The sequence below is a fragment of the Barbatula barbatula genome, assembly GCF_947034865.1.
Source record: "Barbatula barbatula genome assembly, chromosome: 7".
NCBI classification, from domain to species: domain Eukaryota; kingdom Metazoa; phylum Chordata; class Actinopteri; order Cypriniformes; family Nemacheilidae; genus Barbatula; species Barbatula barbatula.
The window spans coordinates 5265705-5285700 of record NC_136770.1 but is presented as its reverse complement, the minus strand read 5'-3'; the positions used below and the strand labels follow the sequence as shown (position 1 = coordinate 5285700).

Sequence of the window (19996 nt, the reverse complement as noted above, 5' to 3'; positions counted from 1 at the left end):
TGGACAGTTTTCTACTCGGGGACTTTTCATTTGTATCTGGGGCAGGTCTTTGTGTGTCCTGGAGAGCATCAGCTTTGAGTTCATCGGATTGTGAGGTGGTTGCAGGATCAAAGGTCAAAGGCAGGTCAGGCACGTTTTATGACTCGGTTTACGGGTTGGAAAGTGTCTGGTGAGTTTTAAAGACACAACATGTTGGTTAAATGGTCATTGTGTGGAAAGCCTAATTTTTCTTGAAGAGTTTGATGCTTCGGTTGTTCTTATATATTAATCCCGTCCACCTAAAACATTTGCTAAATCTAAACTGCAAAGTAGTCACGGATTGGACGAAATTTGTAAAAAATGTGAATCATACAAAGACCTATGAGATCAAATGTTATTTACATATTGACGTGTAAATGCAGTGCTGCAAGAACAAAAAAGGTTTGAAAATAAATACAATTTCTGTTTTAAGTTTCAAATCATTTTCAAGTACTATTTATATAGTATGTGAAATATTCTATCTTGTGTCTTTATGCTGCAGGTTTGTGACAAAAGGCTGTGCAGGAGAGAAGGAGAAGAGAAGGCCAGGAGGAGACGCGAAGAAAAAAGTGAAATAGAATGTAAAAATAGAACTGCAGGAGGAGCGAGTCAGAAATCAGGAGGAGACAAGGAGAGGAGAAGGGAGAGAGACAGGATGAGGTTAGAGTAAGAGATCAGGCAAGGGAGGAAGAAGGGAGGAGAACAGTTAGAAATTTGTTCAGAAGGACAGAAGGGGAGAACATGAGTACAGATGCCAAACCTACATAATGAGGCTTTCAAATAAACAAGCGAATGATTGATATGATGTGATGAGACGGGCAGCTCATGGAGGCTGTGATAACAACAACAACACCCGGACCAGACGAACCAGAACCTCCTGAAAGAGCTGAAGACGCCTGAGCCCAACACTGTGTAATTTATCAGTTCCTCTCTCTCTCTCTCTCTCTCTCTCTCTCTGCATTGATCTGACTGTAGGCGAGTGATTAGTATGTCTGCTGTAACACAGCTCGTCTTTGTTCTCCTCTGTGGAGGCTCCACTGCCATGTTGCTCTCAGCGTCTCTGATGTGCATTCATGTCCTGGAACCAAAACTCACATGCACCACGAATCTGTGACCCTTATACCCACAGCACATATAGGAGATCAGAGGGATAATTCTTTACTTTAGAAATTTGTTGTCACTTCATTAGAACTAGTGTTGGATGTGTAAGTTCTTATGTGACTGAGGTGGCCACGTTACTAATCCATTTCCAACCAATCTAATATCTGTTGCATTATTTTAGCAAACAGTCAAAATAGATTGTCAAAATTGTTGGAAGTCTATAGAATGGATTTAAAGGGATAGTTCACCCAAAAAAAAGATCATAATTAATTTGCCATCATATCGTTCAAAACTTGTATGAATGTCTCAGTTTTGGACCACAAGGGAAGATATTTTGAGAAATGTCTCTGTGGTTTTTTGTCCATTCAATGGAAGTCAATTAGTGCCAAAGATATTTGGCTACCAACATTCTTCAAAATATTTGTATATTTATGTTTGAAACCATATCAGGATGAGTAAATGATGTCAACATTTTCATTTTTGGAACAATCGTTCTCTACAAATGACTTTTCTGTCATAATTAACTCGTCCTTTTGACACTTTCTTTCTTCTGTAAAACACAAAGGAAGATATTTTGAAGAAGGTTAGTAACCAAAAACCGTTTGTTCCATTGACTTCTATTGTATGGACACAAAACCAAAGCAAGTCAATGGGGACCAGCGGTTTTCTGTTACCAACATTCTTTTGCGTTCTGCAGAAGAAAGAGCTACATACAGGTTTGAAATGACAAGAGGGAATGTAAATAATGAAAGAATTTTCATTTTTGGGTGAACTATACATATATACCTATAGGATTCTTGATATCAAAATACTTTCTCATATTTCAGAAAAAAATTCCTGTTGCACTTCACACACGGAAGCGCCCAGAAGCTCTTGCAGTCTGAATGAAGCTTCATATGGATTCTTCTAGTCATGAGAAATGACCAACGGCGCAGACGAGAGTGTGCCGCACCAACCGATCCACTGCACCGCTGCGTCCCTGTCAGCCCGCATTCACTCAAGCCACCCACCCAGCACAATAATGTGCAGGCAAACAAACGCACAAGCCTAGCGCTTCGACTGTAAGTGTGTGTTTGTGTGATAGACAGTGTGACTGTGAAGTGTGTCAAGTGTAGAGCTCGGTTGTTGATGGAAAAAAGCCATGCTGTTTAGTTCCTCTTTTGGTACAGTATTTTATATTGGTATACATGATCAATTTTATTGACATATAAATATGCATAAGCAGGTCTGCATAAAAAGCATCAGAGCTTTCCTTTTGTCTATAATCTTACAAAATGTTCCAAAAAATCTCATCCCTCTCTGCCCCTCGCACGTTGGTTGATAGTTCAAATTTTGGCTATATTTGACAATGCTTTCAGGTGTTAATTGAGAAGAGAACAGAATTGAAGAACAAAAGTTGGTGAAGTTTGTCATTTTTATGCCATTAACATCACCAGATCCCTATTATTCAATCTATAAATCTAAAGTACATAAAGAGACAGATATTCTCGTGGTTTTCCATATGGAAGTGAGACGTGGAATGTAGTTTCTTCCCCACTGCGGTGTTACATTTGACAGTGCTGTCTGAAATGGCCACTGCTACTTTAAATAGCCATGAATATATTACATAGAATTGCATTAGGGTGGCAATACTGTTCTATCTTATCATACACACTGAAGAAAACAATCAGTTTGGTTTGGCTTCCATAACCAGTAAATACTCTATACAGAACCAAATTCAACAGGATTTCGCTTAAATATTTTTAATTTGACATTAAATGGCGAAACAAAACCAAGAATTAAAACATTAAAACATAGAACTGTAATAAACAACAAAATGAATAATATGCAAGGTTAAAGAGAAAAAAAACAAGTATTATGTAAATGAACAAAGAAGTATAAATGACATTGATATTTTGTGTGTCAATAATTGATCACGCAATTGTGGTCGGCACAAAGCGTGTTTAATTTTGTTGCAAGTGAGCCGCATTTTTGTGGTCTGGCAGGTAGACTGTTGTACCTTTGTCAATGGTTTTGGGGGATGAGAGCACGCCACACTGTTTATTTTATAGATCTGTAAGTCATTTACCAAGTGTAAGTTGCTTTTACCTTTTACTAGTTTTACTATCATCACTTTGAATTGTCTAGTTGAATTGCTGTTTCTCTTGTTTTTCTGAACAAACCTTTAATTCATTTAGCAGACGTTTTTTTCCAAACGACAAATGAGGTATACAATAGAAACAATTGAAACAACAGAACAACAAAATGCACAAGTGCAGTAAAAACTGCAGTGAGGGGGTGGTCTGAGCCATTGGTTGCAATTTGCAACCTCACCAATAGATGCCCCTAAAATTCACATAGTGGACTAATAAAGTGGCTTAAATATAAAAAAACTATATATAAATATGAGGGAATTTTATGGTGATTGTGAAAGTTTTCACCATAGATGTCAAAGATTGAATTTCAAACACAGCTTTTTGTTGTGTTGTGGACTATAGGCTTGTTAGGATCCGCTGATGAGTGAAAATGTTTGCTGTGTGCTGGACAAGACAGATATTTGGACAGTGTGACAGTCTCCTCTGCTACGTAAAAGATCTCTCAGGGACTGCTGTTCGGCAGATGGCATGATGCACATTACAGGGACGCACGCCATCACAGTGCACACTGCCGTCTCTGGCTGCCAGGTACAGAACTGTCCTTTTACAAAGCCAAACGAAGGATAAACAGGGAACAGAAGAACCCGTGGATTGTCTGCAAAGTCATTTCCAATACATTCCAAGAAATCTGTCTATTAGCCAGAGGGTCTCTGCTCAATTTAGAACAGGGAAATCAGCCCAGAGTGTCTTCCATTTATTTCTGCTCTTGGACTTGCTCTCGGTTGAGTTAAAGAGGCATCTCTCAATCATACACACTGGATTGTGTGTGTGTGTGTGTGTGTGTGTGTGTGTGTTTCCCTCCTCTTCCCGTGGAGTGGATGTGTCGGACCTGGAAGGCACTTTTCAGCCTGGTCACACACACTAGGGCCCTGCTGCTTGGCTGCGCACCATGGGTCACCGGCTTACATTAGAAAAGCCCAGCCGAACACGGTCATGCGTGTTGTTCCGACATACCTGGAAAAAAGCACAACACTGCACAGAGCACAAAAGAGGCCTACGCGACATGACCAAACCAAACGTTTGGATAAAAAAGTGTGCCATTTTAAGATTTTACAGTTGGTCAACACGCTATGGAAATTTGATTCCAAATCAGTTTAATTTGGCATGAATCACTACGATTTCCTGTATCGAATGAAGGATGGAATCATTTGATGGTTAATTCTGAATGAATCACATTAACAGGGCGATATCTGAAATGAGTGAAACCAGAGGTCAATTGTTTTGATCGGGGGTTTTGCACCTCCGTGAGATAAATCTATTTCTTGGCAGCGGGCTGGAAAATGAGACGGAGACATAGGAAGATAATGGAGGTCTGCCACTGGTCACAGGGGGGACTGAGACAGACCCGCAATGTGAGACACCATTATTTATTTACTTTTTGTGCGTGATTTGCATGTCTCCCATCACCCTTACAGAATGAACCATGTTTTATTATAGTAAAAGTGCAGTCATAATGTTTTTGAAGGATTTTGATCATATGTATAACCACCGTTTAACAATGAAGGGTTAAACTAAGGGCACTAAAAGGAAACCACTGTAAATGTGTGCTTTTGTTTCTGTCAAAAACATTACAATACGTAAAGCGTGTCCATAAGAAATACATATAAAAATATGGAAAATCTCTTTATACATCAATATATATATTTACATCATGTCATTTATTTATATTACAAATTAATATTTTTATACAAATCGATCATATTTGTATCATACAATAACACACATACATATATATATATATATATACAATTATATGTATTTCAAGTTATTGTGCTATATGCATAAATATTTAAATAAATTCCAAATATTATTTGACCTACCACACGTCGCACTTAAATAGTAATACGATCCAAAAACGCTTACGTGTTTGTGAGTTATCAACAAAGTGACCCAAGTGCACAATACCAGTGGACAAAAATGAATAGCTGTCTGTAGGGCATAAAAGCGCGTTCCCGCGTCTCATCTTTCTCATGCGCAATGATTGACGTGCACCGAGAGCCTTCGGTGGGCGGAGATACCCTATCTACCTATCCAATCAGACGCCGAGGGCGGAGCCTAAGCATCACAGTCTGAGCTGTAGTGTTACAATGTAACAAAAGCAGCAGGATGAAACATTGAATTAATGCGCGCGTGTATCAAGCGCTGCGTTTACGCGGGAACCGAATAATAACGCGCAACACGGCACCGACAGCTCGCGCGCGAGTCAGTTAAGCGTTTAAAGTCCGCTTGACACTTACAAGTGAGCTCACGTTTCAGCTGGAGTAGAGCGCCGGGGTCAGAGAGAAACGGGACAGGTCTGCACGTTACCGAGCACCGGAGAAACCTCAGCCGCAGCTGTCGAGGAGAACGCACGGAGGACCGGAGCGGGGCCGACATGGACGAGCAGCCGCGCCTGATGCACGCTCACGCGCCCGTGGGGATGACCGGACACCCGGGCTTGTCTCAGCACATACCGGAGAACACCGACGGCGACGGGAGAAAGCAGGACATCGGAGACATCTTACAGCAGATCATGACCATCACGGACCAGAGTCTGGACGAGGCGCAGGCCAGGTGAGATGTCACCACAGTCATGTCAGTGGATCGGGAGGTCGTGCAGAGTAAAACTACAGTGGAAAATAAAACACACTTTTAAATAGGCATGATTAAATTAGTTTACAATTAGTTATAATATAATATAGTTCAAATAAAAAGATAAAGAATAAAACTGTTGCACATAACTATATTATTATTTTAATTATTTCAATGTTATATATTGTCATCATTTTCCTTAACTTTACAATTTTCTTTACAGTTCAAAACAATAAAAGCAAATTAAATGTAGACTTATCTGCAATAACCGCCATACAATTCAGATATTGTACCATCAGAAACGAATGTGTGTTTTTGTGTCAATCTGTCATTTTGTGTGTTTACTTTCTTGACAGCTGGCTCACACAGACATACCACAGTTTTTCCTGCTGTATCCATAGGAGTTTGTGCTAAATTGACCATGTTAATTGCATGCAAGGAAATAGTTGAGATGTTTGGTATCTTTTTTAAGACTTTGCATCCTGGTGCATTTGCAGGTGTGATGTTATTGACAAAAGCAGGTATGGACTGATAACACAATAGCTGTTGTCAGTGTGTCCAAACACATGCAGCGTGTGGTGACAGACATCAGGGGATTTTTCTGACATGTGGTGCTCATTTTTTGTCAATAGAAATGAACAGATGCCACGAGAGAATGTGACAGACAGGCATCTCACATGTGTGATGTCCTTTTTTCTTAAAAAATATAGAGAACAAACGCAATTTACCCATTTTAAGATATCTTGTGTTTTAGGAATTTGATTAGTTGGTATTATAGAATAAATGTTCAAAATGTTACTATGCACACATTATTATTATTATTATTACTCCGCCTGGAAGAGTATTTTTATATGGATTTGAAAGAAAATTATGTTCTTTTCTGAAGTTAAGGTGGAAAATTTTGAAAGTACTTTTGAGCAAAGAAATAAAATAGACAATAATAATTGCAGCATTCATTATTATTATTATTAATTACAATTTGTTAATATTTTACTATTATGTCATATTTTAATTTTACTTATAAAAATATCATCTATTAAAATCATAGACCGTCTCAAGATGTCTATAAAATGCATTTTATGTCACTGTGGCTGTTTCACGGTCAGGCAATAAGAGAAATATTCATCTTTGCAAACGCTCACCGCTGCCTTTCGATGTGTTTCAGGAAACATGCTCTCAACTGCCATCGAATGAAACCAGCTCTATTTAACGTCCTGTGTGAAATCAAAGAGAAAACCGGTAAGTGGTGTTATCCTTAAAAATATACATCATGACGCACAGCCCATTTAGCATTAATGAAAGGATGATATATTTGTTGAGCACGACTTGGATATTTTGACCTTGTCTCTTTATTTCAGTGTCTGCTCAGAGAACTTTGTATTGAAATGTTTGCACACGTCATGACATATTTATGTAAACACAGCAGGAAAAAATATTATAATTGGAAACACAGTGTTGTGTTGTAACGGCATGCTGTGTCTCCCGAGTGTATTTTTATTTTTCTACATTGTGATTGGCTGTGGATATGTAAGGCTGTGGATCTCGGTGTGTGAATGTGGCTTTGTGGCAGAGCTGGTGAGGAAATAAGGGAAAACGTCTGTAAACATTCTTCTCTTTTGACCTGTCATTGGTAAATCATTTTCACGGTGTACTTGTTCAGACTGTGGTAGGCTTGTCTTTTTGTACCTTAACAAGAAATCTAGCCATGTTCTGGTTATAAAAGTACAATAGTAAATTACCAATCATAACTGCTGTGTGTAGACATGTTTTGCTTAACACCATGAATGAAATGTGTGCTTTTTGTGAGCCGTCAGTCATAGATTTTGTGGTTTTGTGATGTAACTTTGCAGCCACAACTCACAAAAATGGGGTGAGTTTTCTCAGATACAGAATGGCTGAAATGTTTTGTTTTTATTTGGCTTCCCCGAGCCGTGAAAGTAGGAATTACGATGGGTCTGTGCTCGTGAAATATCGAGACCTTATCGCTCTGCGTTTTTGATGTGGAAAACGGTTCCAGCGTGTTTCACAGTCATTAGTGCATGAAATAAATAGAAGATAAAGCAGATTTCTTTATCATTATCTCTCTGACGGCCCCGTTCCAGCTGTGAGGCAGTGGGAGGTTCTCATCTCGCTGTTTATTTTGTCTCCTCCACTGCCGTGATGGGCCGCTATGATGTTTTCATTGAGTTTTAGCCCCCCGAGCACGGCCGGCGTCTCGGCAGTGGGGTGGGGGGATCTGCGGCCTGCCGCTCCGCTCCTGCTCTGCGTCCGAGAGGGGAGTGACACAGCTATGCGTGGAGTTTCCCTCCCTGCCGTTTCGTCCTCTGTTTGTTTTTCTTTTCGGAGTTCACTCAGAGTTCGCGCTCACATGAAATGCAGCACGTCGTGAACATATCCCAGACTGCACCGCTTCTATGCGCCCGTTTTCAACAGGACTCGAAAAATACGTGAAAATACGCCATGTTTGCGTCACGGTCGGAACTACTACGTTTAGGAGCGTTAAAGGTTTGTGTGTTTTGTGGAAGTGTATTGTTTTGTTTAAAAATCATTTATCTGAAACATATTACCATTGTTTTTATAGGAAGTAGATCAAAACATTTTGCACTTGGGTTTTGCTTAACCTGGATTTTGAGTTGGAGTTATTTTGATCTTGTGTAGATTTTACATGATGAAAGCCATAAAGTAACTAATGAAAGATTAAGTATTTGAAAATATTTGCTGGTGATTTGTAAAATGTAATGTGAAGTTAACTTGCGGTCTATTTTTGGTTCTAATATAACAATTTATTTTATATTTACTTATATTAATATTAATTTATAATATATTTGATTGAATATTTATTGTATTTTATTTATTGTAAATAAATAGTTATTGATTCTGTCAGTCAGCCGGAAGTTAAGTTTTAGTCCACATATTGTTTGTTTATGTTTTTGCCGCTGAATTAAAGTATTATTCAAAAATGTTATATAGCACATTTAATATTTTCTATGTAATCATTATTTTTATGATAGTGCTTTATTTAGTGCTTCATACATTTTAACAAATATTTAACATGATTTACAAAATAGAAAGTATAGTCTTGGCACTAAAGTAAAACCATGTACCGTGACTTATGTAAAAAATTCCATCATTTGTTTAACATTGATAAATCAACACAGCACATTTGCATAAAAAATTATAGTGTCGAGAATGAAAAGTTGAAATCCAGTCTTTAAGTTTCAAAGTCTCAGAATTCAAGATCACGTACAATACAGTGCCATCAAGTGATGGTTGGTGAGTGTGTGTAGCGTGTTTGTCCATCTCCTCCCAGCGTGTTGATTGACACCTGTAGGGAGGACATGAGCCCAGGGCACGACCTGACCTTTTGACCCTGCTCTCTGTTTTTACTGGGATATACGGAACGCCGGAATGCAAAGTGTCTTTTTCATTGGGTCGGCTGTACGCTCTTAATCACTTTCATTGCAAGTGTACTTTCATTCTCGTCTGTGGAATGTGTCTTTGCAAGGGCTCATGTGTGTGTTGACACAAGGGGAGGATGTGTTTATGCATAGGTGGATTTGGAGCGTTTTACCTTAATCTTCCTTAAAGTTGTAGTTTTGACACCTTAGAAGTCACCTGACTGTAAAAACAATTTTAACAAAAGAGACATTTAAGAAAGAAAAAAAAAACGATTGACTGTTTGAAGATCTCTTTATAAATTGAGAAGAAAGCGACTTGAGATTGTGGGTAACAGCAATTTTAAATCGATTAAAGAGTTTAATTTAGTCCGCCTTACTGCATTACAGTCATCTTTTTGTGCCATTAAACTTTGATTTCTCTATTTTCACATCTAATGCCAATAGTTGTTTACCAGTTTTACATAAACACACTTAATGCATTTATCTGCATTCATGCATTTTATCATTCAAGTTAAAATGTAATTCCAATGAAATTTATTTCCAACTAGAAATGCTCTGTTTGTTGACACCTCCATGAAAACAGAGGTAACGTCCGTCCGAGCATCTGTGATCTTTGAAGCGTGTAGCTTAAAATGATGTTGGAAATGCTCTGGCACCAAATGGTTTTCCAAAAATACCCTCTGAAACAATTCCAGACAGATCAGCTGGCTCGCACGGGCCTAGCGGCTTGCTGAATCTTGTTCCGTTATTCTTTATAGCGACATAACCCAGCCAGCGCTTAAAAGGAACAAAACAAATATATTTCCCCCTTTGGTTTTGTCTCAGTCTTTCTGACACATGGAAACTCGTCTCTGTGGAAGTGGATCTCTTGGAACTTCAGAACGGTGTCAAGGCATCTAATTGCAGATTGTCAGAGTTCGTTCTGTGACACCACCTTGAACCTTCAGGTTTGACAGAGGCAGTAGCGGCACTTTTTGAGCACCTGTCAGAGATTTTACATCGCGCATGGATAGTCGTTAACTTCAGAAACCTCGAGATGAAGGCCTAATAGGAGCTGTTTATGCACGAAGTGGGTTGTTTTTTTATTTATTTTGTTTGTTTGTTCCTTTTTAACAGTTTTAGGCTTATAAAAGGCTTTGCACTCCGAGCAAAGAAAATGATTTGACTTTATCATAAATGTATGTGAACACAACAAAAAATAAAACAAAAAGATAACAAAAATAGAGCTAATGTTGTTATTTCTTCTAACACAAGCAAGGCATATGCAGAGTTTTTATTGAAATTTGATGTGACATGGAATTGCCTTAAAATTACTTTGTTTTTATTTTATTTGCTTATAAATTTCTTTCAAAATCCAGGTTTTCCATTACTTTTATTATATTTAAAAATATATTTTTTGGTAAAAACCTGGCAACCATTATTTAAAACTGCTGTCAAATCAAACAAATCTTGGCTCGCTGTGTTTTTCCTGCCAGCAAACCTCCACAAAAGGCGAGTTTTCTTGTGGCATGTGTTTAAACAGTGTAATGTTTAACGCCTGGGGTTCGGGTGATGTAATGTTATTTTTTTACGTGTGAGCATAAGGTGAGGAGAGGGCGGGATTATTTGACAAGGCTGAAATGAGCCAGAGATGACTTCTCGGTGCGTGTTCGGCGCGGTACAGCAGTGTGTGGACTCATCTCAAACGTAACACCAGTGGCCGCAGTATATACTTCAGCAGCCCGAATAAACCAACTACAGCTTTGTGTGTTCAAACAGCTGACTGACATACATTTAACATGTTTACAGTGCTTGATGTCGCCAAATGCCATCTTCTGGTTTTAACTCTACTTTTTGTTGTTTTCCAGTTTTGTCCAAAAACTTGAGTCTTAACTCTTGGCAGTAGGTTTGAATATCAAGAAGAACAAGAAACAGATGTTAAAAATCTGATGTTACTTTTGGTTTACTCATAACTCAAGGAATGAAAGGTCAGATTGCAGATGAGCAGAGAGTGCATTGTGGGATGGAAGATCTCATGCACTAATGCACATTTTGGCAAATGTAGTAGGTCATCCGGGTATTTGATGCATAAAGTAAATTTGCATACTGTGCACAGTATACGTCCTACTGGCTTCAGTAACAATAAGTGTAGTATATTTAAGAATAGGAATATAATATTATATTGTTTTGTTTCACGAAAAAAGAAAAATAAGATTGAAAATCTTTGTTCTTTGTGGCTGTAAATCTTAGGAATCAGTCCCAACGTCTTTCGTTTGCTTGTTTGCTGCATGTGTGTTTTTAACATGCTGAAGCAGCATCTCTCCTTGGAAAGCGAACGAGCGGATACAAGAATCACATCTGTTGGACGGGCTCATCATCCTTCGAGCGTAAACGCTAAAGCCTAATCCAGCACATAATAGAGCCACACGCACGCTGGCTGGCAGCGCGAGGCCAGCGTGGCGTTTTTTGGAACAGTTCCGCCAGGCTTTCGCTGAAATGAGATTAGGAGAGCACGCAACAGCAGTTACGGAGAAATCTGTCATCGTTCTCTCTGAGTATACACTGGAGCACAATCACATTGCCTTATGAATTATGCAAATTGTCAGTGGCTTAATTGAGATGTGTTAATCATATTAAGAAGCTTAATAGCTGGAATTTAACTGTGATGCTATTTGGTAATTAAGCACGACGGCGAGTTTGTGGTGCCGTTGATTGAACAGAGTGTGGAAGACAACATCAGTGTCTGTCTGTCCGTCTGTCTGTCTACCAGTATTAGCTGGGTAATGATTCTCACTGCTATTTTAACTAAACAACCATTTTTGCAAGATTCAAACGAAAAATAACTAACAATAAAAACTTTTCTTTCGTCCTTCGATGTTTAAAAATGGTGAATCTCTTATTTCATCTTTATTGGGTTTAATGGGTGTCAAGGTTTCGCACTTATTTAGCCCTATTTTTTGTGAACAAAAAAATAAGCAAAAAGATTGCACCGATATATCCTCCAATAATCGGTATCGGGCAATAAAAGCACATTTTTATGCTATCGGCTGAAAATCTTGGCCGATATATCCTGTCAATCAAAAGAGAACTGTTCGAATTTGTGCTCTGTATATAGAAAATGTTAAGAAACATCATCAGTTTAATGATAAAGATATCACTCTGAATAATCGGCTAGAAATTTAGTATGAGTGCATCTGTAATAAAGATCTATAGTATTGCTACAAATTGCGAAAAAAAAAATGCAATAAACAATTGTATCGCAACCGCAGTAGTTAGTTGTACTGCACATAAAACAATGGCAGATTTGTGTTGGCCAGTGCAATAAAACTACATGCACCATGCAAACCGTCTTAAAATACGTTCAATATAGCTGCTGTTATCTATCTCAAAATAGCTGTTGCTGCTAGCTAAGATCCGAACAACTGCTCGCGAACTGCATTAAACATAACGACACGCAGTACATCAGCGAGGCGCTGCCGATGTTATCGGTCCGCTTTCTTTGTGTCGTCTGTTCCAGGCAGCCCTCCATAAAGCGTGTAGGTGGAGACACACTTGCCCAGCATTACTGCCAGCTTTCTTGATACGTTACGACTTTAATCAAATCTGAAAATTTGTAATACGCATTAAAGTGAACGAGAAGTGCTTCTCGCTAGTGCCGTTGCCATACCAACCCCAGAGGAGTCGTCTGTCTTTAATGCAAGGTTCAGAATCTCATTTCCTCCCCCACCCCCCCTCGCCATCACAGCCAATACAGGCAGTTGCCACATACAGCGAGAGAGAGAGAGAGAGGGAGAGGCCTCTCTACACGTAGTGGAAATGACACAAATTAATATACACTACTTAAACCAGACCAAGATTAATGGTTGCCTTTCACTGCAGTTTAGTCCCACTGTCAGTTGCCCGGCGTTCCGTGGACAAAATCAACACTAATCAACATTTATCCCCCTTTTGCCCTCGGCTCTCAGGATTCCCACAAATGCCCCCCCATACTAGAAAATTGCATCCCCCGCTACGCTTTTCACTTCTCATGCAGCTCACCCATACATCACTGATCCCCCCATCCGCACCTCGTCGCAGTACGTTGCTTTACAGACATGATAGATTCGCCCTTTTTTATTTGCATCTTTGCCTCTGATAGTTAACAAGGTAAAATGTTGTATATGACACTTATGTGTGCTTTTGTTTCCTCGTGCAAAGGGGGATTATATATTTTATATCGTGATACATTTCGTCAGGATCTAGGTTCACATGTTCTTCAGTTTGTTTATTTATTCTCGGATTGAACCCACAACCTTCATGTTGCTAATGCACTGCTCTACCAATAATAAGAATCTTCAAATTTTTGTTTGTTTACTGGGATAAATATAAGAGTAAACAGGATTGTCAAGCTTTCCGACAACCCTTTGAGCTTCCAGTATCTGGATCTTGACTAACCCTATGTTTTTTGCGAACAAGCTCAGTACGGTGTGATGGCCTGTAAGGTTCGAGCGCGTGTCATCTTTAGACAAGTGTGGCTAAAGTGATGTTTCCCTATAAGCTTCGTATGGATCGTGAAGTGTGATTAGAGTTTGAATTGATGTGTATCTCTGTGCTGATGTTAGAAATCAATACAGGGATGACCGTTCCTGTGAGCTTCCCTAGAGAGACAAGTAAAGTAATGCCTCTTATTACAACAAACGTGTCCTTAAAACCCAATTTCTTACCGTTCTCATCCATTCCTTAAGTAATGTAGCAATCCAACACTTTAATATTGTTTTACATTATTTAAATTGTTGTATTGCTGCTGGAGAGAAAACCTTTACTCATTCATTCATATTTTTAACACATTTTAGATCATATTAAGCTCATCCAACCTATGGAATAACACAAAAGGAAATATGATGTAACTAATATCAGACATAAGCATACACCTTCAAATCAAAACCATTTTCACTCAAGTGTTAATGTAATAAGCGTCCTGTATGATTTTGTGTCTGTGTGACCGTCTTAAAATAGCCCCTTCCACACGGCGCTCATGGCACGGAAATGTTTTTTTAAGGAAGCATGTGGAGTCTTGTGCCCCCTGAAAGGAAACAAATGTTTGCGAGAAGCAGCGCGGCGGTTTTGGCCGCTTTCCCAGCACACACGCGAGTGCCATCCCGGGTAACGTTTGGCTCCGGAAGAAAAGGCCGGAACCAAAGTTCATGCCGTCGTTGGAAGAACCGTGATGCCACTCGGTTGTTTAATGCCTGAATTTGACATTTTATGATCCGTTACCCCATCTCACCTCGCTTACATACAGCGTGATGAGCTATTTTCTCCCCAGTCTTGTTCTTAAAGAGCTTTGGCGAGCAGTAGTTCTGCTCAGTTAAGTCTTAGTGGATTCGGTAAATGGAGGACATCTCCGTCTAGCTGGCTCAGCACTTCAGAAGACATGTCCTTACGCAAACCTCTGCGCTGTCAGGGATGTTCAAGATGAAACAGGTGCTTGCCGTTTCACAGGTCATCCCAGGACTTCCCATTGAAAAGGTTACGAGTGGAGGCGGGACGGGCAGGTTTGTGTTATTTGAAACGGAGGCCTTGCCAACTTTGGTCAGTTGTTGTGAAATGTGTAGTTCGTCTTGTATGCCTCTTTCGCTTTCATGAGACTACAAAAGACTTTTCAGAAGAGATTTAAGGATGCGTGTTTCCTAGAGTCTACTAAAGTTATAGGAGGCATTTAGTTTTGCTCACCGAGCATTCTCTCTCTTTGGCAGTTTATGACTTGTGGCCCAGAATACATGCATGAGTCATCTGGACTCAGAACCAGATCAGCACTAACAGGCACGCTGCCTGTCAAGCTTCATTTACTGCTGCCTGCATCCGGCTCGCCACATTCAGTCCTGCGTTATGACGTTCACCTGCCTCATGTCAGTGCAGGGATACCAGAATTTGGGACAGCAATAAAATGTTTTGGCTCTATTTAGTTTCTGCTGTTGAGGTGAACCTCAGGTGAGCTTGCAATGACTACAGAATTGTCGCCGCATTTCATCACTGCTCATTTGTATTAAAGTTAAACTTTACTCGCCGAATCCCACTTTTCTGAAAAGCAACTCTGAACGAAAACAAATGGTATCGGTTGCTATATTGCAAATCAGAAATGAAAGTCCACGGAACATGCGCCGACCGCAGGGTTCCCGCATCTCATTTGCGATCAGCAGAGCCTCTCCATTTGCCAGGGCACCATACAGTGTTCCTAATGTAAATGCCAGTCAACATCACGGTCATAATCTTCTCCTCAGCTCCCAGATTCATCAGACGGCTGATGGCTTTTCATGCGCTCACTTCTACTGGTGTAGATCACGATAGCTTCATCTGCCGAGAGCAGTTTGGAGGTTAAGGTAACCTTGATAAAACGCTCATCTCAAGTGACGTTCGTCTTCAATCCATCTTCCGCCATCATGGCGTATTGAAATGAAGCTGTTGAGAGCAACACAATACTGAGCAGGGAAATGGGCCATTTCGGATGTTTTGTGTACCACATTGACTACGAAATCTCCCCGTACGGATTCACAGTCTATTTTCTTTCAGTTTCAGTCGCTTCTTATCTCTCAAGCACCTCTCTCTCCTGCTTCATCTCCACCTCATCTCGTTTTTTCCTCCTGTTTTTTATTTACCAGCCATTCTTGTTGCCAGCCTGCGACGCAAATTAGGAATATACAGGCTGGTGTCGAAACGAGTGCTCATAAAATATTAACAGCGTGTAGGATATTTTACATGGCAACATTCTTTTTCATTTTCGGTTCTGTCAGCACATGCTGTGGCACAGTTATTTGGGTACATTTATCTAGCTTAATGCTGCTTATACGAAGCCATGTTCTCACAGCATCTTTTCTTCTTAGACTCACATCGGTGGCGGTACCCAGAAGCCTTTTTACCAGGCGTTCGGGTTTTACATATTTTTGACTAGATGCCCCTTTTAGTTGGTATGAACTATCTCTTGCTTGGTCTGATGATAAAATGTAGTTGTTCCAACATGTTCAGTTGTTTCATTAAAAAAAGATACATTTTATTAAAAATGCTTTGAAATTGAAGACTTTGACCAATTGATGAAGGAAACGTTGCCATTATCCTTCAATATTTTATAATATGCATCCTGGAGTGAAACCTCAAGTTGGTTGATAAATGTCAAGAATTCATTTGTACAAATTCTAGGCAAACTTTGAAGATTATATAATATATATATATATATATATATATATGATTTTGGATGTTAGGTCACAACATAATTCACGTAGTTACAGTATTTTTCTTTAGTTTTGTTGAGTTTACTATTATTCCAAAATGTTGACAAACCCTCTTGACCAGTTGTCTCAGCTTTCATAGGTCGCAGATACACAGACTCATGTGGAAACACTAAATCTAACTTAATACATATTTTAGGCATCCTTTCTGATACAGACATCAATGAGATTTCAGAACGCTCAAATTTATCTTCTGCATATCAGATGATTGATTCTGTATCTGTTCAACTGCATGCTTCCTGACGCCTCTGAACGCGTCCGTCCGAGTGGGCGGAGATGAACCCTGAACCTGCCTTTTCACACCACGACGCCAATAAAGAACGAGGTGTCAATCACACGCCTCGTAGCCCGTCCGGCGTCCTTCAGGCCCTCAGAGCCGTCACTCAACGTCCCGCCACCCAAGCGCTCGACGCAGACGGACGAATCTCGATGATGCTCTTCAGAAGTCGCATTCGTGCTGATAGAACGTAAATTACGACCTTATTTAAGTAGGTGCGGGGGGCGGCGTGCTGTTGACAGCACGTTTATTAATCAGCTGTGACATGTTTCATTGTTATTCCCGTCCACTGACATGTTTCATTCTTTTGATCGGTCCTCTGCTGCCTGTTTCGCGACAGAAAGGCTGAAACGGAAAGAGAATGCCATGAAGTGCAAACTTGCCTTTGGATGCGAGCGATTTTATGGACAGAAAAATGTGTAATTGGTAACCAGCATACTGTCACAGTGTTGTGAGACGGGTAACATATGGCTGCTGTCCTTCTGAAACCTCGTATTTTTCCCATTTCGTGATTTTTATTTGTTGACATAAATCATTATTATTAGTCAGCCTTCATGTTTCTCAATGCGTTTTGCAAATATCTAAGCAATAAAAAGCATTAAATAGTGCATAGTCAAATTTGACAGAGCAGTATTTATTCCTTTATAAAGTACAGTGTTTTTCTAATTTCCTGAAAAACTGCAATCCGTAACTTTTTATGGGCTGAATGTAAACGATTCACAATGTTAAGCTTTTAATGATTTATCATTTGAGCTGTCAGGCACAGGAAATGTCAGTTTAATTGGACTTTACGCCACATAAAAATAAATAAAGTAATTTATGTTTCATATTTTGTAAGAAAGGAAAAAGTTACACATTGCAAGTAAAATACTTTTTTGTTTATTTACCTTTTTTAAAAGTAATAATCCATTCAGTCTGTTAATTGATGTCGAAATCATATATCAGTACAGCCTCGGTACATTATAATAAAAAAAGAGGTAGTAAAATACTTATGCCTAGCAATCCTAATCCCTAGAATGTATTACGTTTTTTACTAATTATGAAACTATAAAAATCGTTGAGCTTATCTTCTGAATAGTAAACAGCCAATCCAAAGGTTTTATGTTTTCCCACAGGCTTTATTCTGATGTGTTGTGGTCCGATAAATTGCTGAATAGTGCTGGTCCTGTTAATAAATAGAATCCTCTTCTACCACAAACGTCCCCGACACACACATACACAACACTAATGGTGTAGTCGAGCTCAGCTCAGGTAGCTGTCAGGCCGCTGTGATTAATTAAATACAAAACTAGGCCAATTTGTCACTTTCTTTGGTGTGGTCGGATAAAGAGTCTCGCGCCGTGGTCTCGTCACTCTTCCATATATTTATTCCTTCAATACAGGATGGAAGATATTTCACAATGTCTTAATTGCCACGTTAGAGGCGTCTGCGAATCTCAAATTCCTTTTGAAACACGCCGAGATGGTGAAGCAGCCGAGCCAAACACTCGTTGTGAAGTGCCTGACCTACAACACTCGCGTTCCAAGATGACTTTTTGCCAATATGACTTTTTGCCTAATAAATCACGAGCCGGCTCTTGATTTATTAGGAACGTGAATGAGATGGTTGAAGATATTCTTCTAAATGTCACAGCCGTGCTGTTGGGAATTTGTTTGATCTCGCGGCTCGTGTAAAGTTAGCTATTCTCCGGGTCTCTGGCTCCCTGTTAAATTTGTCAGCGCTCTGTCAAATATGATAAAAAGGCCCACGTCATCCACACGGTCTCGACTTCACAGTATCCACCTGTCCTTTGACCTGAATCGTTGTTTGGTTTTCCTGGCAGATGACTGTCAAGACCTGTTCTTGAAAATTTGAGGGTAAGATGTACAGAAAGAGGGTCAGCTGATGTACAGACCCGCACAAGGTGTGTCGGGTAGCTCAGCCATCTCACGTCAACGATGTCGGATTGTGGGTTTAGGGATGTTGTGTGGTTGACAGTAACTGCTGACAGGGAGGACGAAAGAGCTGCTTTTTCTGTTGGACAGGTTTAGAAAGCTACACAGGTTTCTGCTGGTTTGCATGTTTTTTTAAATGCATTTTATTATGCATCAAAAATGAATTCCGATCATTTTGCCTCTCTATCGCCAACTCTGTTTAAAACATAAAATTGCAGGTTACAAACTTTACAAACGTTTAAAATCTTGTATGACATTATGACTAATTTTATGTTGCATTGCAACATATGTATTGCGTCTAGTTTTAAAGGCTTATTTTTGCCCTTTTTATATGCAATTGTTGCATAAATGAATGTGCAAAACGCAAAAATGTTTGTTAGAAATGGTGTAGATACTCTTTAATTCCCCAGCATAAATCCATCAGTCTACATCAGATTTTCTCATCATGCTAAGCATTTCGATTTGGACCTGCTGATCAGAAAAAAAGAAAAAAAAACGCTTTTTGAACGCGTCTTCGTGCATGTAAACCGAAAACAACCATCTAACGTTTAACTTGTCACTTCAACGGCAGTTTTGGTCTTCACTCTCCTGCTGTTGCGACTGGCAGAATATGACGCGTTTCTACTCAGAAGTGACACAAGCTGGAGGGAGCCGGATGACTAATGCAGAGCTGTGTGTTGATCGCCCTTTGCTCTCCTCTCCTTCTCCGCAGCCAACACACACATTTCTGTTTCCTGTACGTATGTTCGTCGCCCTTTCTATTGATTTGTAGTGAAGCAGACAAAGATGCCTGTGTACTTCATATATTCCATCAGCCGCATTAACAGCGGGGCCCAAACAGAGGCGCTTTGACTTTAATCATTTAATTGCAGACGGGTATGTAGATGTTGTTGGATTGCCAGTGACATATAATGATGGATTATTTTTGTCCTGAGTGTGTCGTAGTACAATATAATAACATTGTGCATCAGATTATGAGTCATTTTATGTTGTGCTATGTGAATGGTTACATAGCTGTTGGGCATGTCGATTTTTGCTCATGAATGCTTATTTTTTGATAATCCAGTAAATATATATAAATACAAAGGTATTATTTATGGCAGTGACATATTCACATTAGGCAACAGGAGGTAAAAATGAAAGGTTTAAAACAGGAAAATAAAGCAACGTTTAAGCTGTAGTAGGGCTGTCAAACGATGGACCTTTATCATAGAGGAATTGAACACAAAATGATTTTTCATTGACAGTCATTTTACTGCATGCGATTCATTCATATTCAATGTAGTCGAGCCTTCACCGTTTTACACTTTTAAGATTAAT

At 39.5% G+C, this 19996-nt stretch overlaps 1 protein-coding gene across 2 annotated transcripts in view; it reads left to right on the top strand.

The window, feature by feature from the left end:
- Positions 1-5222: 5222 nt before the first annotated feature.
- The window catches only part of pbx1b (pre-B-cell leukemia homeobox 1b), a 53651-nt gene continuing 38877 nt past the window's right edge, over positions 5223-19996 (top strand). The window contains exons 1-2 of one of the 2 annotated variants that reach the window (XM_079460740.1): positions 5223-5807; positions 6991-7064. In XM_079460740.1, the coding sequence (XP_079316866.1) occupies positions 5629-5807; positions 6991-7064 (253 nt within the window). In that variant the 5' untranslated portion in view covers positions 5223-5628. The remainder of the gene's footprint in view (positions 5808-6990; positions 7065-19996) is intronic. The other variant, XM_079460739.1, reaches the window with a different exon arrangement.